At 42.3% G+C, this 26,633-nt stretch overlaps 1 protein-coding gene and 1 long non-coding RNA gene across 8 annotated transcripts in view; both read right to left on the bottom strand.

Annotated features, from left to right (window-relative positions):
• Positions 1–6,233: 6,233 nt before the first annotated feature.
• dnajb6b (DnaJ heat shock protein family (Hsp40) member B6b) overlaps positions 6,234–26,633 on the bottom strand; it is a 47,138-nt gene continuing 26,738 nt past the window's right edge. For 2 of the 7 annotated variants that reach the window (XM_021563042.2, XM_021563043.2), the window contains exons 4-10: positions 26,105–26,167; positions 25,593–25,703; positions 20,319–20,468; positions 19,781–19,922; positions 19,487–19,557; positions 10,223–10,357; positions 6,234–7,629 (exon numbers count right to left, since the gene is read on the bottom strand). In XM_021563042.2, coding sequence (XP_021418717.1) covers positions 7,526–7,629; positions 10,223–10,357; positions 19,487–19,557; positions 19,781–19,922; positions 20,319–20,468; positions 25,593–25,703; positions 26,105–26,167 — 776 coding nt within the window. In that variant the 3' untranslated portion in view covers positions 6,234–7,525. Of the gene's footprint in view, positions 7,630–10,222; positions 10,358–18,286; positions 19,558–19,780; positions 19,923–20,318; positions 20,469–25,592; positions 25,704–26,104; positions 26,168–26,633 lie in introns of those variants that run through there. The other 5 variants (XM_021563045.2, XM_021563046.2, XM_021563047.2 and 2 more) reach the window with 4 other exon arrangements.
• On the bottom strand, positions 8,729–10,216 carry LOC118938793. Its single transcript, XR_005036080.1, has 2 exons — positions 10,038–10,216; positions 8,729–9,934 (listed from the first exon to the last, which is right to left on the bottom strand). It is a non-coding gene; the product is annotated as an uncharacterized LOC118938793 (long non-coding RNA).

Here is a 26,633-nt window from a genome sequence, read left to right as displayed (position 1 = left end):
AGAAGCCACTGCTCCAAAACCGCCATAAAAAAGCCAGACTACGGTTTGCACATGGGGACAAAGATCGTACTTTTTGGAGAAATGTCCTCTGGTCTGATGAAACAAAAATAGAACTGTTTGGCCATAATGACCATTGTTATGTTTGGAGGAAAAGGGGGAGGCTTGCAAGCCTAAGAACACCATCCCAACCGTGAAGCACAGGGGTGGCATCATCATGTTGTGGGGTTGCTTTGCTGCAGGAGGGACTGGTGCACACCTCAAAATAGATGTCATCATAAGGTAGGATAATTATGTGGATATTTTGTAGCAACATCTCAAGACATCAGTCAGGAAGTTAAAGCTTGGGTCTTCCAAATGAACAATGACCGACCCCAAGCATACTTCTGAAGTTGTGGCAAAATGACTTGGACAATGAAGTTAAGGTCTTGGAGTGGCCATCACAAAGCCCTGACCTTAATCCTATAGAAAATGTGTGGACAGAACTGAAAAAGCGTGTTCGAGCAAGGAGGCCAACAAACCTGACTCAGTTACACCAGCTCTGTCAGGAGGAATGGGCCAAAATTCACCCAACTTTATTGTGGGAAGCTTGTGGAAGGCCACCCGAAATGTTTGACAAAAGTTCAACAATTTAAAGGCAATACTACCAAATACTAATTGAGTGTATGTAAACTTCTGACCCACTGGGAATGTGATGAAAGAAATAAAAGCTGAAATAAATCACTCTACAATTATTCTGACATTTCACATTCTTAAAATAAAGTGGTGATCCTAACTGACCTAAGACAGGGAATTTTTACTAGGATTAAATGTCAGGAATTGTGAAAAACAGTTTAAATGTTTTTGGCTAAGGTGTATGTAAACTTCTGACTTCAACTGTATACCAAAAGCTAAATCAAGCGGAGGTACTGTCCCGTAAACTCCCTCTCCGGCCTCTCCTCAGGCTTCTGATTATCTCACACACCTGTCACCATCATCAAGCGCACCTGTCCCTCATTTCACTCACCTGGACTCCATCACTTCCTTGATTATCTTCCCTATCTGTCAATCCCCTTGGTTCTTTCCTCAGGTGTTATTGACTCTGTTTCATGTCGGTGCGTTGTGTTTCGTGTTTATTGTTTTGTTTATTTATTTAAACACTCACTCCCTGTACTTGCTTCCCGACACTCAGCGCACAGATTTATGACTATTTATCCATGTTAATCATTACTGAAACATGTAAACTACAAACATTTAACCAGTTAAATATAGGGAATACATGACAACTAGATACAAATATTTTTTTTTAAATAATTAATACGAAGGTCAAGAGTTGGCTATAACATGACTACAAATAAAATGAGTGTATGTATACAGTACCAGTCAAAAGTTTGATCACATTTTCTACATTGTAGAATAATAGTGAAGACACAACTATGAAATAACACATATGGAATCATGTAGTCAGCAAAAAAAGTGTTAAACAAATCAAAATATTTTATATTTGAGATTCTTCAAAGTAGCCACCCTTTGCCTTGATGACAGCTTTGCACACTCTTGGCATTCTCTCAACCATCCTCTTTATTTAACTAGGCAAGTCAATTTACAATGACAGCCTACCCAGGCCAAAGCTGGGCCAATTGTGCGCCGCCCTTTGGGACTCCCAATCACGGCCGGTTGTGATACAGCCTGGAATCAAACCAGGGACTGCAGTGATGCCTCTTGCACTGAGATGCAGTGCCTTAGACCCCTGCACCACTTGGGAGTCATCTTCATGAGGTCGTCACCTGGAATGCACTTCAATTAACAGGTGTGCCTTGTTAAAAGTTCATTTGTGGAATATCTTTCCTTCTTAATGCGTTTGAGCCAATCAGTTGTGTTGTGACAAGGTCGAGGTGGTATACAAAATATAGTATTTTACCAAATAGGGGTAAGTCAATATTATGTCAAGAACAGCTCAAATAAGCATAGAGAAACGACATTCCATCATTACTTTAAGACATGGTCATGGTCGAATTGCTGCAAAGAAACCACTACTTAAGGACACCAATAATAAGAAGAGACTTGCTTGGGCCAAGAAACATGAGCAATGGACATTAGACCGGTGGAAATCTGTCCTTTCGTCTGATGAGTTCAAATCTGAGATTTTTGGTTCCAACCGCCGTGTCTTTGTGAGACGCAGAGTAGCTGAACAGAGGATCTCCGCATGTGTGGTTTCCACCGTGAAGCATGGAGGAGGTATGATGGTGCTTTGCTGATGACACTGACAGTGATTCATTTTGGATTCAAGACACACTTAACCAGCATGGCTACCACAGCATTCTGCAGCGATACACCATCCCATCTGGTTTGCGCTTAGTGGGACTATCATTTGTTTTTCAACAGGACAATGACCCAACACACCTCCAGGCTGTTTAAGGGCTATTTGACCAAGAAGGAGATTGGAGTGCTGGCCTCCACAATTACCTGACCTCAACCCACTTGAGATGGTTTGGGATGAGTTGGACTGCAGAGTGAAGGAAAAGCAGCCAACAAGTGCTCAGCATATGTGGGAACTCCTTCAATACTGTTGGAAAAAGCATTCCAGGTGAAACTGGTTGAGAGAATGCCAAGAGTGTACAAAGCTGTCAAGGCAAAGGGTGGCTACTTTGAAGAATTTAAAAGATTAAATGTATTTTGATTTATTTGACACTTTATTGGTTACTACATGATTGTGTTATTTCATAGTTTTCTACAATGTAGAAAACAGTAGAAATAAAGAAACTATTGAATGAGTAGGTGTGCATTGCTCTGCTAACTTTCAAAAGGTTGTTCCCGAAGTTTGCCCCACCCGAAATGTATTATCCTATGAACGAAGTCACAAGTGTATTTTCACATGAATTGCCACACAAAAAAAATGCACAAATACTTTTTGTACATGTTTGCATGAATTGAGTGTGAGATTGTGTTGCACAGATTTGTGCATATATCACGAAATCCACAGCCACAGATTTATGAATCTCGAATTTGACATGAAAATATGCAAAGTGAATAGATTCTGCGTGACATTTTGTGATTTACAAACGAAATATGGTTTATACGTGACTGACACCACTTTGTACATGGATGTAGATTTTAAATCTAATGTTTTCCTATTTAAGAAATGATTGTAGTATCAAATCTAACAACATTTTATAAAATGAGGCCCCTGCCGTGGTCTCCGAGTTGACTGAATCTGCTGAGTCCAGTCTCCAAACAAACCCTATATCCACACTCCCCACGCAACCAAGACGTCAACAGCCATTAAATGTGCAATCTGGGATTGGTACATCCATTTGTGGACTTTAAAATAGATTACACATGTTTATTCTTGAAGAATATAACTTCGAAATGCCTCATGAGCTTAGTCCAATGAGTCTTAATCATGGATGGTCAGTCCTTGCATCCATAGCTCCGTCTTTGAATTTGAGTAGCTGCATTTCTAAAAAAAAAAACAAGTGTCAGGGAGACAGCTTTGTGGTTGTTTGAATTCCAGATTGCCCTTTTAAAAGAGTGCAGAGGCAGGTAGCTGTTCATTACCACTTTAGGTTGACTCATTAGTAGATGTCCTCCCATTGGAGACTTGTATGGCCTAATTGCTCCATTAAATCCCTTCATAAATCATGTCTCCCGCTGCTATTGAGCCACAGAGCAGTGTGCTGCTGAGTCAACTATATAACACCAAAGGTCTTATTCAACAAACTAAGCTATATGGGGGGGGGGGGGGGGGGGGGGTTGAACAGTTTTATTGGAAAATGTTGAAACAAACACCACAGCAGCACAACATGAAAGTTTGATTCAGGAGTTTACGATGACCGTCATAGTCATTAACTCGTTCTCCAAACCCGAATCGGCAACCACGTGATTGGCTGACGTGACCAGCTTCAGAGGCTGTCCTAATATGGACACCATATACATGATGCATGTTGTTCTCCAGTCATGAATATGTTTCAAGTGTATTTGATTCACAGGAGGGACTAAAGTGCATTTTATTCATCCAAGCAGTTAAGCGCTAAAGTAAAAAGACAGCTCTTTGCTATGCAATATTTCCCATTCTTGTTCTTTTTGTATCAATCCAATCCAAGGCAATTAAAAATCCAATTACAATATTAATTCTAACAATACTGTACTTTTGATTTGGCCGCGACCTAATAATGCCTGAGACACTTCTGGTAATTATAACAACACCGAATTTATGTCTATCACTCTAAACAATAACAAATGTTTGGTTTTAGCATGAAAATATAAAAAAAAAAAAACTAAAATCTCCATACATTTACAGTACCCGTTGTTGACTTCCAAATGTTCATTTTTCTCTTACAGGAAAAATAATGTTTGTCTTTTTTTGAATGGGCACTACACTTCTCACCGTCTTCCTAAGTAAGGAGGACAGACACACAACTCAGGGAGGAAGGCTGTGTTTAAACGAAAGGGTAGTGCACTACTTTTGACCAGAGCCCGTCAAAGGTAGTGCACTGTATAGGGAATAGGGTGCAATTTGGGATGCACAGAGTGTTTGCCTTTCATTTAATGGAGGGAGATGGGCCACTGCCTCCAAAGACTTTAATTAAACCCTTAGAGACTGGAGCCTGGTTCCTAGGAACAAGGGCCAAATTACTCTGTAGGTCGTGTGCATGTTTTTTCGCCCATGAATAATACAACACACTGTCGACATTCACACAGAGAATGCCGCTGCCTTCACAGCCCTGCCAATGACAGCCTAATCCAGGGCTGTTCTGAAGAGGTCTTTTCAATTAAGGAAGGAGTGCAGTTTTAAAAGAGGAGCGTATAACATCCAAAACGGCACACTATCCCCTACACCATATTCCCCATAGAGCCCTAGTCAAAAGAAGTGCACTATACAGGGAGTGCCATTTGGGACACTGGTCTATTTTGCTTTGTTTATGCTGCCCAATTCCGCTACCTTTTTTTTTTTTCAAGCAACCTAGAGTACAGACTTTGAAATAATCTGGAAGAATAAACTTTCAACAAAAAATAAGTCATATTTGAAGTCCAGAGGTGCATGTTCATTGAGTTCTAAAAGTTGCTAAACATAGAACTGACGTTGAATGCTTTTTTTCCCGACCAATGACTGGGAAGAAATGCATTCAATACGTTTAAAATTGCAAATGTTCAGGAAAAGCAAGTGACGCCGGAAATGTTTTTCACTTGGACCGTGTCACTATTTAATGCCTACAATTCATAATTACACAGCTACAGCATGCATGTGTCACAATGAATACAAGGCCATGCATCATATTGAAAGCAGCATTTCAGATGCCATCAAAAGGCTAAAAATGAGAGTAAAGGTATTCAATAGATTACATCCATTATTTCACTACCTTGGGAACCTAATACGTTCTGTCTTTATTGAAGGATAATGTGATACGTCCCTCAGCAACCACCTAACAACAATGTGACTACATAACCATCATATATCTGGTTGACATGAAGCTTTATTGGTGGGTGTTTATAGAGAAGGAAACTCGCATGCATTCCATCTCCCCTGGCATTGGGCATGAATAAAAGCAAATTGACAATAAACTAAACCAATCAAAGAATATTAAAAAATTTAAAAAAAAAAAACTGTTCTGTAAAGAGTTATAAACATGTTCAACACAGAAACTTCCATACCAGGTTTCCATCCCAACCGAAGCAGTGGAGTGTAAAAACCGAGTGACAAACCTTTTTGAGAGGGGGGAGAAAGTGAGAGAGGGGGGAGAAAGTGAGAGAGGGGGGAGAAAGTGAGAGGGGGGGGAGAAAGTGAGAGGGGGGGGAGAAAGTGAGAGGGGGGGGAAAGTGAGAGAGGGGGAGAAAGTGAGAGAGGGGGGAGAAAGTGAAAGGGGGAGAAAGTGAAAGGGGGGAGAAAGTGAAAGGGGGAGAAAGTGAAAGGGGGAGAAAGTGAAAGGGGGAGAAAGTGAAAGGGGGAGAAAGTGAAAGGGGGAGAAAGTGAGATGGCTACTTTGGTGTTACTGTTCTTTGGTGCAGACAGTGACAATATTTCACTCAGTGCAGACATACAACAATATACTGTAGGTTATGATTTCTACATCAATCAAAAATATTTTTTTACAATAAGTGTGTTTTTGATCAGCAATTCTTTATTTTTTTGCTCTTCTGCGTTTAAGATAAGCCAAGTTCTCTGGTCTCTGGACAGTTGTCTCTCTAACCTCAAATGGGTCTTTAAAGGGATAGTTCACCCAAATCACTTGGATGAACTATCCCTTTAAGGTTTAAAGACTCCCCTATACCTTTATTTCCTTCAGAGTCTCTGGCATCATCACTTAGATTCCTGTTACAGGCTCTTCCAGACCATTCACATCCATTACATTTACTCTGCTACATCACATCCCTTTAAAAAGTGGCAATTAGCAGTAGAAACAATAACAAAGCCACTACCCCGCACCTGTTTTGGTAAAAAGCTGATGGATGGGGCTGGAGAAATGTAACCACTCTCAAATTCATAGACTGATCTATGAACGCAAGGATTGAACAGCCTTGATAGCAACACTATTTTTAACCACGTTTTGAGGCTACGTAGTGTTTGTTTACATTTACTTTGTTTACAAACATTGGAGTTAAACAAGCTTAGGGCTCTATTCAATCTGTAAAGCTGAAGTGTTGCAGATTCCGCGATAGAAATGTAAAGGTGATTTCCGATTGAGCCGACACATATGCAGCAGTTTACCGTGAATGCAGTCTCTGCGAAAGCGGGAACATTGCCTTTAAAATGTCAAATCATGCTGTGATGCTCAACTTCCACGATGTAGATTGAATAGAGCCCATATACTTTCGCTTCTGATGGGGTACAACAGTTGAACTAAGCTCATGAGGCATTTATAAATTATATTCTTCAAGAATCAATGTGGACATATCATTCATTTATAAGAGCAAAAATGGATGTAGCTACTGATGATTGCATTTGAGGAAAAATGTATACTTCCATTCAGAGGGGACAAATTATGACCGAATGTGCACATGCTCATGCTAAGGTCCTCCGGTCCTACCATTTGTGAGGAATGCAAAATCCAGAAAAAAACAGAATTTCTCCTCTCTACTGACATCTTCAAAAATAAATAAACTATGGCCTCTACTGGCAGTTCTACTGGTAATGAAAGTTGAACTGCGTAGAGAACACAGCAGAGCCATGAGGACAGAAAACAGACCTTGACAAAGTCTAATGTCTTGCATAGAAGATGGCTAATGAGATTTGCTGTTTGCACTGAGAAGTTGATAGACAAGGGGAGACCTGGCACAGTGGTGGGCTGGTGGTGGGCTGGCATGGTTTGAAAAATTCCTGTAACTTTCCCAAAATTCCCAGGTTTTCCAGAAAACCTGTGGTTGGAGGATCCGGATTTCCTGCTTATTCCCTCTTGATTCTGGGAATCGTCCAACTGAGATTTCCACAAAATCTGGAATCTTTGGAAGAGTAACCTGAATTTGGCAACCCTACGGCTGAGTTGTGTTAATCTACTGATGTTCTTCCCCTCCAGATGACACGTACAGGGAAGGGCGGAGCCAAGGTGGTGCTTTAGAACCAGGCACCGATTCGAGGAGCCAATCGAGGTGTTCTCTTCTTTTTGAGCTCCGCCTCCTGCCTCCAAGGATATTTCTTCCTCTTGGTGTCCATGTGTCCTACGGAGAAATGGCCATCAAACAGACAATTACATGCTACTAATGTTGGCAGAATGTGCACCAGATCTAGACTTCTATATTCCTCAATACTTCATTATTGACATTATAACTTATCAGGCATAAACTTACACAATGTCCTGGTAAAAGTGTAAACTCCTGAAAAAAAAACATGAAATTGCAAAAAAATCTAACCCCAGTCCATCCCCAACATAATTAAAAGGATGTGTGTGTGTATATATACACACACAACATAATTAAAAAAAAAAGGTGTGTGTGTGTATGTGTATATACACACACACACACACACACACAGGCAAGATTAAGCAAAGCAGTGTGACACAAACAACAGAGTTACACATGGAATAAACAAGCGGTACAGTCAATAACACAATAGAATAAAAAAAAAAGTCTATATACAGTGTGTGCAAATGGCGTGAGGTGGTAAGGCAATAAATAGGCCATAGTAGCGAAGTAATTACAATTTAGCAAATTGAGGCCTCATTATAACCAGGAGGACCCCTGTGTGTCAGCGAGTACGTTCACACGTACGCAAATAAATTCGGTATTAAACGTATTATGTCATCTTAAAAGGTCATAATCGAAGTAAGCAGACGCCTGGTTTTCTGGGCAATTTTTGGAATTATTTGGGCATGTAAACACCTTAATCGGCGTTCCATGGGTGTAGTTGATCTCTGCATGTGCTATCACCAGCGAGCGAGCCTTCCGTTTTTTAGCGCGAGTTCAGAATGCATCTTAGAAATAGTTCTCACACACAGATGTTATACAGTCTGTCCGAATTTAGAGTAAAATATGCTTCCCAAAAATGACACGGTCAGAATGCCACCAGGTAGCCGGATTTCAAATGTGTCCATGTAAACTGGGATTATTAGGGAACTCGTTCTTCTTGCAAAGCATGTTAACGTTTTAGTCAAACTGTCAGCGAGAGGGTTTTCTCCACCAAAAATACGGTACACCTTAAGCAGATCATTAATTATTAAGCAAGTGAGGATTTTTTTTCTGATATAAGTGTGATCCACGTGACATCCTGGAAACTTTGAGAAACCCCCCCCCCCCCCCCCCACTTTATATCAGAGTTATCCCTGTTTAAATCCAAGACAGTCTATGCATATTCATGAGGACGATGAATTTGAAATACGTTCACCATAGAACGGGGCGGCAGGGTAGCCTTGTGGTTAGAGCGTTGGACTAGTAACCGGAAGATTGCAAATTCAAATCCCGAGCTGACAATATACAAATATGTCGTTCTGCCCCTGAACAGGCAGTTAACCCACTGTTCCTAGGCGTCATTGAAAATAAGAATTTGTTCTTAACTGACCCGCCTAGTTAAATAAAGGTGTAAAAAAAAATAGATTTCAGGCGGTTGATAACACTCCTCATCAAATATTCAAAGAAATGATTCCAATCCAAAAAGAGGAATAGGAGTAGCTTGACAGCTCTGCGTTTGTGGACAACGATCCAAACCCAGCTGCTTTTGCATTGGTGTCTATGGGAGACTCTCCCCGTGAAGTAGACCAGAACCGACCGTTTTTTTTTCCAACGGTATATCTGCCCGAGTGAACTATTTCTGAGTGTGTGTAAGATAATTACATGGCTTTTGTGTTTGACCCCGAGTCATTACACTGCAGATCAACAGAGCCCTTTAATGAACACTTTCAGTCCTTTCATTCCCCTCAATGTTGACCTCTACCAGTCAAACATGTCTGCCTCTGTCACTGGCCTTTTGTTTAGCCACCCGTTACAACAACAACCAATTAGCTGTCGTTATTAAGGTGTTTAGCTCCCGTCTTTGAACAAAGCTTAGCCTGGAGGCCATTGATTGATCCATCTGAAACAAACACCACATTAAGTGCGGTGTACAATCAACAACCTCATTTACAACGTAAAGGTTTAGGAACGCAACAAATTGAATTTGGAATTCAATGGAAATATGTGTCCCTTTCAGTCTTGACAGAAGTCCTTCCCGTTTAGAAAATGTATTTTATAAAGCCCCTTTTACGTCGGCAGTCGTCACAAAGTGCTTTACAGTTTACTCTAGAACCAGCCTGGTCACTTCGATTTCGGATGTTTAAAAAATGTCCCCAGAACATTGGACATATGTCTTCCTCTTCGCTCCCCCAATAAAATTAGCTCACCCAGAACTGGGTGCAAACTCACAATGCTTGGAGGTAGAGCATGCAGCTTAGACCACTGCGCCACCACAATTCTCAATACTCTAGCAAGCCAAGAGAATACTTGGTGATAGTTGATGGAAACAGCACATTGTTTTTTTATTATGTTGTTTAAGCTTTCCCCAAACCATAGCCCTAACCTTAACAGTTTAGGCCTTCAGTCCGAATGGTTAACAGTAGAGTTGTTTCTGTTTTAAACCTCAACCGCACGGAATTAACCCGGTAGCCATGTGGATTTAATGTGTCAAGAAATAGAGGTTTACCCATACATAATACGTTGAATTTCAAAAGGGACACTATGAGATCTTGTCGACACAGCAGGCCTGTTCCTGGGTCTCTCTGTACAACCTCCACGCCTTAGAGCTTTTCACCTCAGGACAGAACACTAAATTGGGGGGACACACCTCTGGCGAGTCCCAGGCTCTGTTGGCCGCGCTCTTCGTCTTCCTCTGGGGGGTTCTGTGGGCTATTCCTCAGGAAGCGTTGGTGGGAGGGGAGACCAAGGAGGGTGTTCTGCTGCCGGTTGTCATCTTCCAGACCTGTAGGGGTGGTCAGAGTAGTTAGCAAGGACCTGCGAGCAGAACACACATCTGTAAATCTAAACTAGATTTACTTTGCGGAGATAGGGGGAAGGACAGTCCCAGCTCCAACATCGCAGTGTGTACACAGTTTATGCCGGTGCAATTGATGGTCACCGGCAGCGCATGCTAATGCCAAGTGATAGCACGAAGGGCGATATGATTCTCCGGGAGAATCTGATATAAAAAGGCATCAGTCACGATCACACGGAACCAGCACTAAGTCGCCCCGCCACTGGTAGATGTAAATCTACCTTTATCGACCAACTCCCCCACGGTCAAAGGCAGTGCCACAAGGACCCACATAGAGTCGAGAAGAGGTTACCCTGGGCCTGCCCACCCGTGGTGAAGTGAATGAATCTTAAGCTGTCAAAAACCATTTTTATACAAGGCCTTGGATCATGACTTGTGGGGAGGGAGAATCTCCTTTATGAAGCCTGAGTGTTAAGCTGCATTGGCCACGCGTTAATAAAGTGATCATTCTCACACATTCAGAGGCATCAGCTGTGGTGCTCGTTAAAACGCCTGGGATTCCCGAACAGTCCCTGTTCAAGTACAACGTGACATCCTTGTCCCGAGGAACACAATCCAGGTGAGAACGAGAAGCTTCTCCGATTATATGTTGCCTGTAAAAGAGGACAAGTGCGATTCAAACCTGTGTAGCCATACCAGGAAAACCAAGAGGATGAAACGCAAAGATCTTCAAGCATCCCCTCTGGCTGCAGCAACCAGTTGCTTTCATATTGCAACCATAAAGTTCAGTCATATTTCATGTGGCCGCGCTTTTATTGTGATTAGCCATGTAAATAGAGATTTTGTTATTTTGTCTCGGTAATTTACATTTATATTGAATTAGTCGCAGCGTATAAAGGGAGATTTATTATGCTCAGATTACACAGGCAGATTTCACCGCCATTGTGTTTTGTAATAGGGGGGGGGGGGGGGGGGGGAGAGAGATAGAGGGCAAGAATGGAGCCAGATGCTCTCTCGTGCCGAACCGGTTTTCATTTAGAGAAAGGTCTACACCAACTTTCAAACCCCCTCCATCATCCCTCCATCATTTCCAACCGTCAAGCCTTTAACACATCACATGCCATTAGAGTGACATATCAAACCAGGGGATGTGTTTAGGGACACACTGGCCAATCTGCTTGGAATAAGAGTAAACCTAAGTAATGCACTGCATGTAAACTGCATTGAAAAAAATAGCCTTGGAGGACACTGGGTTGTATTCTGGGCTTTACAAGGTATACCTTTTGTAACATACAATTACACACAAGTATTTAGTATTTAGCACATTTTCTGAGTCGGACGAGATCTATTAACGACTTCAAAGTAAAGCCTTGTATGCCTCAAGTCTCTTACTGTATTTTCTCTCTCTCAACAGTTTAGGTCCTGTGTGTGTGTTGTGCCATTTTGTCCTGACTGGCACAAGCCACCAAGGTAACAAACGTCTCTCTCTCATTTCTGGATGTGTGACCCTTTCCTCAGCCACTCATTATTTCATCTACGTAGTTGTTGAAACTCCATTTTTCATAGTTATCAAGCTCCAAATCACATCATGAATTGCCACTGGCTTTGAGGAAAGCCAGAGTGTCTATGTATGCGGATGACTCAATACTATACATGTCAGCTACTACAGCGACTGAAATGACTGCAACACTTAACAAAGAGCTGCAGTTAGTTTCAGAGTGGGTGGCAAGGAATAAGTTAGTCGTACATTTTTCTAAAACTAAAAGCATTGTATTTGGGACAAATCATTCACTAAACCCTAAATTGAGCAAGTTGAGGTGACTAAACTGCTTGGAGTTACCCTGGATTGTAAACTGTCATGGTCAAAACATATTGATACAACGGTAGCTAAGATGGTGAGAAGTATGTCCACGATAAGGCGCTGCTCTGCCTTCTTGACAGCACTGTCAAATTAGATAAAAAAAAACGGATAAAAAAAAATAAAAAAAACACCTTATGGAACAGCGGGGATTGTGAGGCAACACAAACATAGGCACAGACACACACACGATAACAAATGCACTACACACACACACACGGATTTAGTACTGTAGATATGTGGTAGTGGTGGAGTAGGGGCCTGAGGGCACACAGTGTGTTGTGAAATCTGTGAATGTATTGTAATGTTTAAAAAAAAAATGGTATAAACTGGCTTAATTTTGCTGGACCCCAGGAAGAGTAGCTGCTGTCCTACAGCAGCTAATGGGGATCCATAACAAATATAAATATCACTTGTCCAATCTGCAGACATGGCAGAGAAAGTAAAAACTGATGGGAAGGATGCTGGAAGGTAGCGGAAGATTGGATAAGCCGGTCCTCATTCAGGCAGTAATAAACCTTGTCTGAGACAAAGGAAAAAGCACGGCGAGACTTTGTCTTTGTCCCAAATGGCTCCCTATATAGTGCAGTACTATTGACCAAATCCCTACGGGCCTTGGTCAAAGGTAGTGCACTACATTGGGCTTAGGTCACCATTTGGGACGCAACTTTCAACTCACTGGATGAATAGACTTATTACCGTGAGGTCAGCAATCGCGACCCTGGCAAATCGGCAGTCTATGTTGCGAGAGGCGAGCGGGCGCAATAGTCTTTTATAAAGGGATGCCAAACAAATCAGTCTCCAAAGTCCACATCCCAAATGGAGGATTGACACCACAGAGTGATAATCCTCTCGGCGGAGTAACACACACAATTGGTGGTTTATGGCTCAGGTATTCCCCTGGCTCCGGTCTGCTTCTAGCTCTGAAAGACAACTAATCCAAGTGCATATTCCCTTCTGCAGACTGCCTGAATATATAAATCAGTTTTGCATTGGAGAAATGGAGAGTAATTGCATTTTACCGTGTGAGAATCCAGGGCCGTGAGGCGTATTGTCAACATGTCCCTGCTCTGCGGATCAATATTTGTTTGTATTATGAGGTCGTTACCTGGGCGATAAGACTCCCCGCCTCACAGAGCTGTGTAATCCATTATCATTTGATTAATTTAAACAAAACAATATCAAACTGCATTGATGATAATGAGATATTTTAATAGTCATAAGGCAGCCTTTTATTTTCTGGATCAAAGACTTAATTTGACTACAGAACAGACGTTCCCGCTTCTCCATGCATACATTTAGATCCATTGTCTGAAGGGTGCCTATCATTTGTTTTGTTTCAGTCCAGGGTGTACGAGTCTACATCCAGACACTCACTCACACATACCTTAATCACGTTGGCCAAACCTTATGTAGGTCTACTGGATTTGACTGCGTTGAAGAAGGCCACACACTGTTGGTTGGGCTTGAACATCCAACGCCTGTCAACGTAAATCGACTGACATCCCCGGCCGGGTGCCCATCAGCAGCCGCAGAAGTCTGCTGAGGCGACACCACTGCTGAGCACACCGAGAATGACTACGTTGTCAAGGGTACCCTATCCCCTATATAGTGCACTACTTTTGACCAGAACCTTATGTTCCCTGGTCAAACGTTTTGCACTATAAACAGAGAACAGGATGTAATTTTGTGCTCATGTTCAAACGTGGTCAGGCAACAGCTGGGTTTGTCCCGGTGTTAGCCTCCATCTCCTCTATCTTTCATAAGGCAGCCGACAACCCTGGCGTTGATGGTGGCCAGAGATGGCCCTGCTACTCCAAGCGATGACAGTTGCATAGAATGCAATCCGAACAGGATGCTGCCTGCTGCGACCAGGAAGCCATTTTGTGGCCCCGGGACAGGAAATCAAAACATGATCTGTCATTAGTGATGGATGAGCATGAGATCCAGCCTTTCGGTTTTCAATCATAAAAGCTTACCGGTGTTCATTTTTCATATTGTTGCCTCTAGCAACTGCATGAACAATGGAATCCTCCTGTGCTCACGGAGGTGCGGGCAACTTGACCATAAAGTGGCTTGTGGTTTGAGACATGGATAGTAGTATCGTGTCGTTGCTCATTCCACTTTGTTATCGTAGCTAAACTAGTAGGGCTAGTCACAACAAAGCTAGACGTATGTAAAGAGATTGACAGGCTGACAGACGGCCCAGTGGTTCAGCCACTGAAGAAAGTGAACTACAGAAGCAACAACAAGACTTTCAGTACATCATAGAGATGAACGACAGTTTAATTACATTGTGTGGCTGACAACTACAGACAGGGGAAGACAGCTCAACTCTGCCATTTGGGACATAAAAACACTATTCCCTACATAGGCCACTACTTTTGGCCATAGCCCTTACGGAGTCTGGTCAAATGTAGCACACTATATTAGGAAATTGGGTGTCATTTGGCAGGCACGCTAGTACCTACATTCCACTGTGCGAGTCCACATTAATAATGTGTACGCATCCACTTCAAAGATGAGGAAATAATATATATAGACATTTGCAATGTCAGACATTTAGGTTACAGGTATGCAGTGTAGCACAATGTCAGACGTTTAGGTTACAGGTATGCAGTGTAGCACAATGTCAGACGTTTAGGTTACAGGTATGCAGTGTAGCACAACGTCAGACATTTAGGTTACAGGTATGCAGTGTAGCACAATGTCAGACGTTTAGGTTACAGGTATGCATTGTAGCACAATGTCAGACATTTAGGTTACAGGTATGCAGTGTAGCAGAATGTCAGACGTTTAGGTTACAGGTATGCAGTGTAGCAGAATGTCAGACGTTTAGGTTACAGGTATGCAGTGTAGCACAATGTCAGACGTTTAGGTTACAGGTATGCAGTGTAGCACAATGTCAGACGTTTAGGTTACAGGTATGCAGTGTAGCACAATGTCAGACGTTTAGGTTACAGGTATGCAGTGTAGCACAATGTCAGACGTTTAGGTTACAGGTATGCAGTGTAGCAGAATGTTTTTTGGTTTTGCAGCATACGTAAAAATTCAGTGCAAATGTGACTTTGGACTTTGGTCCACGATATCAAAAAACAAACTCAAAATGTATTTCACTAAGCTGGAAGGCATTTTACATTGCAATAACCAAATACAAGCTGTTTTTAGAACACAAACATTTCTACCTGAGAATTAGGATTCACTTGTGATTCACTTTGGTACAGTATAATATTAATGTAAAAAAAATAATACTAATCACTTAACCTGTAGGTAGAGCTACAGGTAACTGCCAAAATAAAGGAAACACCAACATAAAGTGTTGAGCCAGAACAGCTTCAATGCACCTTGGCAAAGATTCTACAAGTGTCTGGAACTCTGTTGGAAGGAGGCGACACCATTCTTCCACAAGAAATAACATAACTTTGGTGTGTTGATGGAAAACGCTGTCTCAGGCACCGCTCCAGAATCTCCCAGTAGTGTTCAATTGGGTTGAGATCTGGTGACTGAGACGGCATATGGTTTACATTGTTTTCATGCTTATCAAACCGTTCAGTGACCACTCACACCCTGTGGACAGGGGCATAGCTATGGTAGCCAAAATAATGGCCTGCCCAGCATTTTTATACATGACCCTAAGCATGATACGATGTTAAATTGCTTAATTACTTCAGGAACCACACTTGTGTGGAAGCACCTGCTTTCAATATACTTTGTGTCCCTCATTTACTCAAGTTTTTCTACTATTTTGACAGTTACTTGTAGAATAGGGTGATGTCATCCTCTCCTGTTAATAATGTAGAGACAGCGCAACCTAGTGCCAGGAACATACTCTACAATACAGGGGGAGAGAGAGAGAAGTACACTGTCTTCCGGATTGTCTTCAGGCCTACATTTCATAATTTGTTGTATACAACACCTAACTCGTTTGTAACAAATGCAGATTCAATTATTTGAATCATTACAAAATACTGTTGTGTTCTATTGCGTTTTTAACAAAGAAATGCAATGGCGGTTTTCAGTCAACAGGAGGAGCTATTGCACCGTGGAAAAATACTTTGACTAATTTCATTACAATTGAGGAAATCAATATATTCAAGCCCTACATTCATTTTAATTATGTTTTCATAATCAAAGCTGTAATCTTGCCCCTGGCTCAAACAGTTATTAAAAAGCAAATGGGAAGACTAATTCAAGCTGCTTTTCTGACCCTTAAAATATATATTTGTCTCCCACCGAGGGCAAAGTGTGTTGTAATTCAATTGAATGCAAGGCCTTAACAGGAATTGTTAACATTTTTAACAGCAGTGCTAGTCCCGGTATTTATTCAGGGACCTTGACTCTCCTTACAATGTCAACTCTACCACAGTGGAGGGTACAATAATCTCCTCCACTCATCAGCACATCTCCCCCCCACACACACACACTAACAGGTAACCTGAGCCAGGCAGCCACAAGGACAGGGCCACAATGTCACCTAGCAACGCAGCCACATCTTCCATCAACCTTCAGGTGAGAATTAAAACCAACAGAGCAGCAGAGTGATGGAAAAAATGGCTGCCACAGCTGAAGGAATTTGAAGGACAAATAGAGCTGTACGCCAACATTGTGAAATACAGGATCGTACCGACTAGACAACCAAACAGAAGAAAACAGACAAACAGGAAGGGACTACCTGAGCTTATCCAGTAAGAAACGCTTATTGTTTTCCGTTGCAAAATGTTTTGCGACAGTATGCATTAATGCATACAACCCAAGGACGGTCAGCTAAGGGTGTATTACAATGTGCCTGTTGCAGCTTTATTATAGACGTTTCCCATGAGAGGATGGTGGTTCTTACACAAAACAAAAACGGGACGGTAAAATTGGGTGGAGAGACCTGTTCGCTCTGCTCTCATTGCTCCACAGTGACAGCTTTCTCCCCTCATGTAAACGCCTCTCACAAAAATGCACTGAAGCTTGTGTAAATAAACTGACCCCCTTTTAGCACATTCCTCAGAACTGCTGTGCACGACTGATCTGTTTTACACGCACGCACACACACCCAAATATACACCCTCAAAAACACACACTTCCCTTCTACCGCAGGCCAGGGCAAAATAAACAGCTGTAACCACTTGTGCCAACTGCTGTCAGTCCTGCCACCACCTGTACCCACAGCCAGTGTCAGACAGTGGCACGGTTGGACAGCATCTGAACAAAACCGCCCATTGCTGAGGGACAATACAACCCGGGCTACGTCTCAAATGGCACCCTATTCCCAATATAGTGCACTACTTTTGACCAGAGCCCTATGTAGGTAACAGGGTACCAGTTGAAGAAGCCCAGTCTCCATTATAAGACATTGCATTGAACATCGAAGCAGTGCCGATTTGTTTTAAACCTAACGGTTTATAAACAAAACACTGGTAATCACATCTGATAAACAGCTGACATGTTGCTAGATGAAGGACAAAAACAGACACCGCCTGCATCCCAAATGGCACCGTTTCCTATTTAGTGCACTATATAGGGAATAGGGTGCAATTGGGATGCAAACACTGTGCTGTGACAGTTGGGGAAACGCTGAGGTGAGGATGTGTATAACTCCCAGTCTCTAAGCAAACACATCATCACATTTACTGATACTAGGAGGGCAAGGGACACCGCTTAATGGATTCAAGAGGGATGTGTGAGTGTAGGAATACGTACCTTTTGTTGAAATGGACATTCTTGACCAAAGGCAACTAATTACTGCCACAGTGCATCTTATGTTGACGCTAGCTAATCATTCTATACTGATAGTCCACGAAGTGACTGCTATCACTGAATGAATTTTATATGATGCACCACTATAAAATGCAGGCGTAATCGATTAGCTTAGCAGTAAAACTATTTCATTAGTAGGTTCAAATGAACACGTGAGAGTGACGTGATGAGTGAGTTTTATTGGAAAAACAGTGAGGGCGGTTTGCTTTTCTCTGTGTGTTTGTGTGAAGCAGGGGTCATCAAGTAAGCACACACACATTGAGGGAGTGGGTGGGTGTCACTCAAGCAAAACAGAATCATCACACACACACTCATTGTGAATGCAACAGCCCCTAAGAGGGTTCAAGCTGAGATTTATTGACCAAAGTATATTTTTTAGTTGTTTTACAAAGTACACAAAATCCCCTATTTTGAGATAGATATACACAGTACCAGTCAAATGTTTGGACACACCATAATCACCCGACCTCAACCCAATTGAGATGGTTTGGGATGAGTTGGACCGCAGAGTGAAGGAAAAGCAGCAAACAGGTGCTCAGCATATGTGGAAACTCCTTCAAGACTTAAAGCATTCCAGGTGAAGCTGGTTGAGAGAATGTCAAGAGTGTGCAAAGCTGTCATCAAGGCAAAGGGTGGCTACTTTGAAGAATCTCAAATACAAAATATATTTTGATTTATTTAACACTTTTGACTACATGATTCTATACGTGTCATTTCATAGTTTTGACGTCGTCGCTGTTCTTCTACAATGTAGAACAGTGTAAAAAAAAAAAAAGAAAAAAAAAAAAAGGAAAAACCCTCAAATGAGTAGGTGTCCAAACTTTTGACCAGTACGCTATATAGTCTCTGTTTATGGTTTATGATGAGTTGATGAAACAGTTAGTCAGGAACATGAACAGCCTCGTCATTGGCAATCATGCAGAGATGAAAGAAACACTCATATTCCAAAACAAGCAAACAAACCAACAGAAAGCAAAAACAAAATGCACAGGACTATTGTATCAACGCACTAATCCTCTAGATGTGTTCATCTGAAACGTAGGAGTGTGAAAATGGTTTTAAAAAAAGGTTAGAGAGACAAAGGGTTAAAGCTGAGATAGTTCAAAAGCAAAGCTTGTGCCCTTGGCTTTTAGAACTAAAAGGACAAGAAGTCTACTCATGGAAAAACTGCAATACAGAAAAATAAATGAATAGTACAAAAATCAGTAATAAACAGTGGTCCTAGTAAGAGAAAGGTCCCAGAACAAAAAAAAGGTGAAACGGGAATAAATACAACCGTATCTGAACGTCCCTCGCTCCTGCGGCTAAACTCAGTTGAGAACACATTTCCTCGCCATGAGGAATGTTAACTACAAATGTCAACAGGGGAGGGAGAGGAGAGAAACCAAAGGTCGCGACCCTGAGCAGCATCGTCACGCTGAGTTAGTTTAGTTTGTTTCCAGGTCAGGTGTGAGTATTTCAAACGTTGTGCAGAGGTCATCACTTGTTATCCAGTCTTAGGAGCTGCTCCTTACCGTTGACGGTTAGAGACTTTAACTGACCGTCTTCCTCCACCTCCACCCTCTCCTGGCCGTTCTCCACAATCCTGCAGGAGATAGAAACAGACTTAGAACAGATTATTTTAAATCATAACCTTGTTATACGTTACTCTGTTTTTCTCTATTCCCGACTGTCTTGATGAATCGACGACAACATCCTAGGAAAGTCCTGTGTTTTTATTTTGAGGAAACTATCCCTTTAAAACAGAGGGTGAGGACAAGTCAGTGAAGCATAGACGTCATTGACTGACTAGCTGTGTTGAGCTGTACCGTTTTGTGGTGATTTGTCTTCCGTTAATGAACTTGGTGGAGGTAGACACCGAGCGGGAGCACATTCCTCCTCCACCTCCGAAAGATGAAGAGGAAAACGAGGCGAAGCCTCCTCCACCCATATGTCCCAGGGAGGTGAAACCTAGGAGGGACACACAGAGCTTACGAGTAAGCATTTCATTTTACTGGTCACACTCATATACCCACTCCAAATCCCACCCACGCCAAATCCCACCCACTCCAAATCTCACCATTTCTCCTTTTGACATTTATCTCAATTGAGACTGTAGCTAAGAACTGCGTGAAACTTATCATAGGATAACATCAGGATAGATCTCATTAAAGGAAAAGTAACATCAAATAATGTTTCAGCTCTCTGGGTGACATTTGTCTTACAAACACACCCGTGAGTGAAAGGCATAGTAACATTTCAAATAGATGGGATTGAATTATGAAATGATTTAAATTGTAAACAACTTCCGTGAGAAGAAGGTTTAGTTTAACCAGAGTTTTAGTACACACATATTTGAAGTATTACCGTGCTGCAGGGGAAGCGCACCTGAACCAAACCCTGGGAAGCCCGCCCCGAAGGGGGGGAAGCCACCAAATCCATGGAAGAAGGATCCTCCGGTCCTACTTTGGTTCACCACCCGCTGCCTGTGTCCCCCACCGAAGAAGTCATCGTCTGCTGGGGAGAGACCATGACAACACATTAGTCAAGTTCACTTTCACCCACATAGCAGTACCCAATTGTCATACTTCAGTAAATGTAAAGAAATCTTAATGACTCCAGTAAAAGTCAACAAGTAAAATACTACTTGAGTAAAAGTCTAAAAGTATTTGGTTCGAAATATACTTTAGTATCAAAAGTAAAAAATCTTTTTAAATTTACAGTTAGCCAGGGGAACATTCCAACGTCATTTACAAACAACACATTTGTATTTTGTGAGTCCGTTAATCCGCCAGATCAGAGGCCGTAGGAATGACCAGGTATATTCTCTTGATTAGTGCGTGAATTGGGACCATTTTCCTGTCCTGCTAAATATAAAAAAATGTAAGGAGTACTTTTGGGTGTAGGGGAAAATGTATGGAGTAAAAAGTACATCATTTTACTTAGGAATGTAGTTTAGTAAAAGTAGTCAAAAATATAAAGAGTACAGTACAGATACCACAATAACCTACTTTAAAGTATTTTTACACCACTGGAAATGGCATAGGCCCATCTACACTGAACAAAAATATAAACGCTACATGCAACAATTTCAAAGATTTTACTGAGTTACAGTTCATACAAGGATACCAGTCAATTTAAATACATGTATTAGGCCATAATCTATGGATTTCACATGACCGGGAATACAGATGTATACAGAGTGCTGTTGGTCACAGATACCTTAAAAAAAACAAAAAAAGGGCGTGGATCAGAAAACCAGTCGGAATGTAGTGCGACACATCTCCTTCGCATAGTGTTGATCAGACTGCTGAATGTTGTCTGTGGAATGTTGTCCCACTCATCTTCAATGGCTGTACGAAGTTGCTGGATATCGGCAGGAACTAGAACACACTGTTGTCAACGCCAATCCAGAGCATCCCAAACATGCTCAATGGGTGACATGTCTGGGGAGTATGCAGGCCATGGAAGAACTGGGACATTTTCAGCTTCCAGGAATGGTCTACAGATCCTTGCAACATGGGGCTGTATATTATCATGCTGAAACATGAGGATGTCAGCAGACGAATGGCACGACAAAGGGCCTCAGTATCTCGTCAAGTTCTCTGCGCTTTCAAATTGCTTAGATAAAATGCAATTGTGTTGTTCATTGTCCGTAGCTTATGCCTGCCCATACCCCCAACGCCACTTGGGGCCCTCTGTTCACAACGATGACATCAGAAACCGCTCGCCCACACAACGCCATACACGTCTGCCATCTGCCCGGTACAGTTGAAACCGGGATTCATCCGTGAAGAGCACACTTCTCCAGCGTGCCAGTAGCCATCGGAGGTGAGAATTTACCTACTGAAGTTGGTTACGACACCAAACTGCAGTCAGGTCAAAACCCTGGTGAGGACGATGAGCATGCAGACGAGCTTCCATGAGACGGTTTCTGACAGTTCGTGCAGAAATTCTTTGGTTGTGCAAACCCAAAGTTGTCAGCTCCGCGGGTGTCTGGTCTGACGATCCCACAGGTGAAGAAGCCGGATATGGAGGTCCTGGGCTGGGCGGGGTTACACGTGGTCTGTGGTTGTGAGGACGGCTGGATGTACTGCCAAATTCTCTAACGATGTTGGAGGCAGCTTAAGGTAGAAAAATTAACATTAAATTATCAGTAACAGCTCTAGCGGACCTTCCTGCAGTCTGCATGCATATTGCACACTCGCTCAAAAATTGAGACATTTGTTTAATTTTGTGTGACAAAACTGCAGATTTTAGAGTGCTGTTTTATTGTCCCCAGCACAAAGTGTAACTGTATAATGATCATGCGGTTTAATCAGCTTCTTGATATGCCACACCTGTCAGGTGGATGGATTATCATGGCAAAGGAGAAAATTTGAGAGAAATAAGCTTTTTGTGCTTATGGATCTCTGGGATCTTTATTTCAGTTCATAAAACATGGGACCAACACTTTACATGTTGTGTTTATTTTTGTTGTTGAGAATAAATACATATCTATAAATTGAGCTGGCTCATTCACTGATGTTGTGTCCCCATTCCCCAAAGGGTAAAGTGCATTAACCTACAGACTTTTTGGAAGGAAATGTCTGATACATCAAATAATATTTGAGGAGTTTTGGTTTCAACCGGATAAAAAAAAAATTAAATAAAGAGTTCAATCATTTACAGTATCACATCATCATCATTCAGAGGTTTGTGTTAGTCTTAACCAGAAATGGCTGCAGTAGTCACATGGGAGACCCTCCCCTCCCATAGGGACAGACGTGATTGTGCTGAGAAAAATAGCTGTCCTCCCCATTAGAAAGAAAAAAATCCCCTGCTGCTTCCACTCTCCAATCCACCACACAATGTCAGAATTCATTTATTAATTGGATCGTTTATGCATGAAGACCCTGAGGACTCAGTCACACTCCCTCTCCCCTTAGAAAAGGTCCGTATTAAACCCAGCAGCAAGCTCTCCATAAAGCCGCCCTCTAATCCTCTCTGTATTCCATTGTGCATCTCAAATGGACTGACCCCCACCACAATGTGGTGACCCCCCCACCACAGGAGGTCTCCACTGCTACTGGAACTGGGGCTGAGTCCTAAATGGCACCCTATTCCCCATATAGTGCATTACTTTTGACCAGAGCTCATGACTATGGGCCCCTAGTCAAAAGGAGTGCACCAAGTAAGGAGAAGTGTGCCATTTGGGATGCAGAGGAGCATGGAAGATGTTTCTAACGAGGCTGGTCATAATATCATTTATGATCTAGAATTAAAACCCTTCTTGTTTATCTCGGTGTCCCTTGATGTGACTTATTTAGTTATGTCGTTAGGCGAGGATTTAATGTTGCAGGGTTATTTATAATATAATGGACTTGAAAATGGCCTTTGAAAGCTATTGCTAAACTATTACTAAACTCAGCCAATGTTCAGTGACTTGCGGTTACGGAAGGTGTTGTTTTGACCAATGGGAGACGTGTTGTAGTAGGGAGCCTATTGGCTCAGTCAGTGGTGTAAAAGCCGGCATCTGCTCAGCGAATGAGAGCGAGGCATCCACGGTTCACCCACAGAGCTCTAAATATGGAGGCGAGCCTCAGACAGTGGACGGATATGAGAGCCTACATCATTCAGCTGGAATGCTTTCAAAAATAGCTTCTGTATTAAAATAAGACCAGTTGTAATAGCGTCAGACGCATGTGTCTGTGTGTGTGGAAACACATGTGAAACAGGGGAGGGGTTACAATGATACTTGATGAATGTGTGTGGTGTAGGAGTATGCAGGAAGCTCCGAGGTTGATACATTTTACAGGTTGCTTTCGTATAATATGTTACGCATTTTAGCGTAATCCGATTACAATACTTTTGCTGGTAACGTAAAAAAAACTGATGTTTTACATGATTATTTTTAAAATCAGATTACATGTAACTTCTTGAACTGTACTGTTGGTTAAGGGCTTGTAAGTAAGCATTTTACGGTAAAGTCTACACAAATAAAGTTTGGTTTGATTAGTTCGTTTTTTTGTAATCATATGTAGTCAGTTACTCCCCAACACTGCCTACTCCTTCACTATATAGGGAATAAGGTGCCAGTTGGGACGCATCCACAGAGTGCAGAGGACAGCTGTTGCTGTTTACTCCCATGTTGGCAGTGTCCAGCAGCAGCATCAGACAGCATGTCCTCAATGCAGCCGGTAAGAAGATAGTACCTGCTAGGCTGATGGCATGGAGCACCACACTATGTTCCTGGCTTAATAGGCGTCCCTGTTTGCTCGTAAACGTTACATTTTAACCCAGACCATCTAGGCTATCCAGTCTGTGGTTGGAAGAGTCTAAAGGATGCAATGGCTGTTTTTTCCCCCTTCTTCTCGAAAGCCAGTTCTATGGGTAATACAGTACCCACCCGCCCCTCTAGCCAGAGACATGGTGATTGTATAGCTGGCTGTCATTATGCCAGCTGGTGCTGATGGTTTGTCATTCAGTCTGTCTGTCAGTCAGTCAGTCACTAGACACAGCAGCAGCTTGGGGTCCTGCGAAGACTAGTAAAACACACAAGGGGTTAACTGACTGCTAAAGTCCTGAGTCACACCCAAGCTACGACAGTTAGGCTAGACGGGACCCTGAGCACAGTCCTGGCTGCCTCCAGGGAGGGATATTACTTTTTGGTCCACTAGCCGCAGTGGTTGGCCAAATTGACCAGATACTCAATTTGTTTACAAGCCACATTTTTTGATAAATCACAGAAAACGCATAGAATAGCATATATTGAATGGTTTTCAAATGGATTTCAAAGAACAGCCAGTCAGCCAGACCTATTCCAGCAGGCAAGGTCTCCATCGCTCTCGATATCGTTTGAACCAGATATTGAACCTATGCTGTACCCCCACCTAACTTTCACAACTGTAGCATTGAGATTCTCTCTTCCGGAGCTGACACACACTCAAAGAGATGTAGTTTTATTACATGTGGGCTTTGTATCAAACAATAAACTGCTCCCAAATGCTCTGTGTGACCCCCGCCAATGTGGCTGGTAAGAACAGACAGCAATTCGCTGGAGGATGGTGTTAATTTCCCACCCTGGCTACCTCACTTACCCCTAATCAGTCTGCAGTGTAGCCAGTTCTGTAGAACTCTCTGTAACAGCTACATAAACACTACGGTCAGGCAGGCCAGCAAACAGCCCAGACGGTCTCATCCAGCCAGCAAGGTTGACCCAGATCGGCACACAATTAGTAGCATGTCCACAGGGGGTTAAGAACGTGAATCTAGTTGTGGGTATAATCGACAGTGAAAAGTTTGGGACTGTTCAAGGAATTAAAAAGCGCAGATCTCGCTCGAGGCAGCGTTGAATAACGTAATCTCAATTCCTGCATCAGTTTTGGTGATCAAAGCCGTATGGGTTATATCAACAGTATAGCGATAGATTCCTATTGAATATTATCTACACAGGGATAAGCGGTTACATAACATCCAAAATTGAGCAAACTTGGATGAATTGTAAATAAAAGTAGTCAGAGAGACAGAGCGTACCAAAGTATGGCTCCATCCTCAATCACTCTTTCCACTCTATAGAATAAGGGCAATTGGCATTGGTGTCTCCAGGAGCTAGGCTCTCTCTGGGCATTCTCTAGGCTCCCGGGGGAGGAAAAGACTTACCAAAGAAATCGGCAAATGGATCTCGACCTCCGAAGAATTCCCTGAAGACATCCTCGGGGTTACGGAATGTGAACCCACCACTGAAGGGATCACCGTTGTGATAATGCCCTCCTGGAAGAAACAAGAGAATAAGAACATTCCATGAGAGTTACTGAGCGATGGAAACATATTCATGGTCCTTCAGTACACGTGGCGATCTGAACATAGTTCAATTACTCGAGGGAACTAGGAGGGTAGCATGGCACTACGAGGCTTAGTTGACAGCTAAATGGTTTTGAGTCCTCAGAAAAAAAAGAGCGAGGTTGGTATATTGCCCGGTCAGGTTTATGGTAAACACACTGATGTTGACCCCATAGAGCTGTACATTGGTAGAGGATTGCTAGCTAGCTTTGTGTGTCATTTCAGACATTGTGTCATTATATGTCATAATACTGTATCATATAACATACATGTTTAACCTCCAGATTTCCTAGAGAGGCTCTACATATCAAAACATGAAGAGTAATGTATACCTCTGCCTCCGTTTCCAGCCAAGCCTTCTTTACCATACCGGTCATACTGGTTCTTCTTGTTTGCTAGGGATACGAAGAAAAGGAGGGATTAAAGAGATCTGAAACTGTCAGGCAATGGTCACTGTGGATGTGTCCCAAATGGCAACCTATTCCCTATGGGGCACACTACTTTTGACCAGAGCTCTATGGGCCATGGTCTGACCTCGGTCAAAAGTAGAACACTATGGAATAGGTTGCCATTTGGGGCACTTTGAACTTGACAAAGTGTCATTTCTGTTCTCCATTTAAATGAGAGAGCGCTGCGACCTTTGGATAATAATAGCTTCCTGGATATGAAACAGATCCTGCCTCATTTTCATAACTTGATACACGTGGTACATGTGAAATGGCCTTAGTGGCTCCTTATTACTTACTACCTGCTTAGTTATAATGTATACACAAATCTATTGACTTGATGCTTGCTTCCAAATTACACTCAATGTTTTAGAGTTCACATTCAAAGAGTTAATAAACCATCAAGCGCAATCTC

This window comes from Oncorhynchus mykiss, chromosome 15 (assembly GCF_013265735.2).
Source record: "Oncorhynchus mykiss isolate Arlee chromosome 15, USDA_OmykA_1.1, whole genome shotgun sequence".
NCBI lineage: Eukaryota > Metazoa > Chordata > Actinopteri > Salmoniformes > Salmonidae > Oncorhynchus > Oncorhynchus mykiss.
This window is presented reverse-complemented; position numbering and strand designations above follow the sequence as displayed.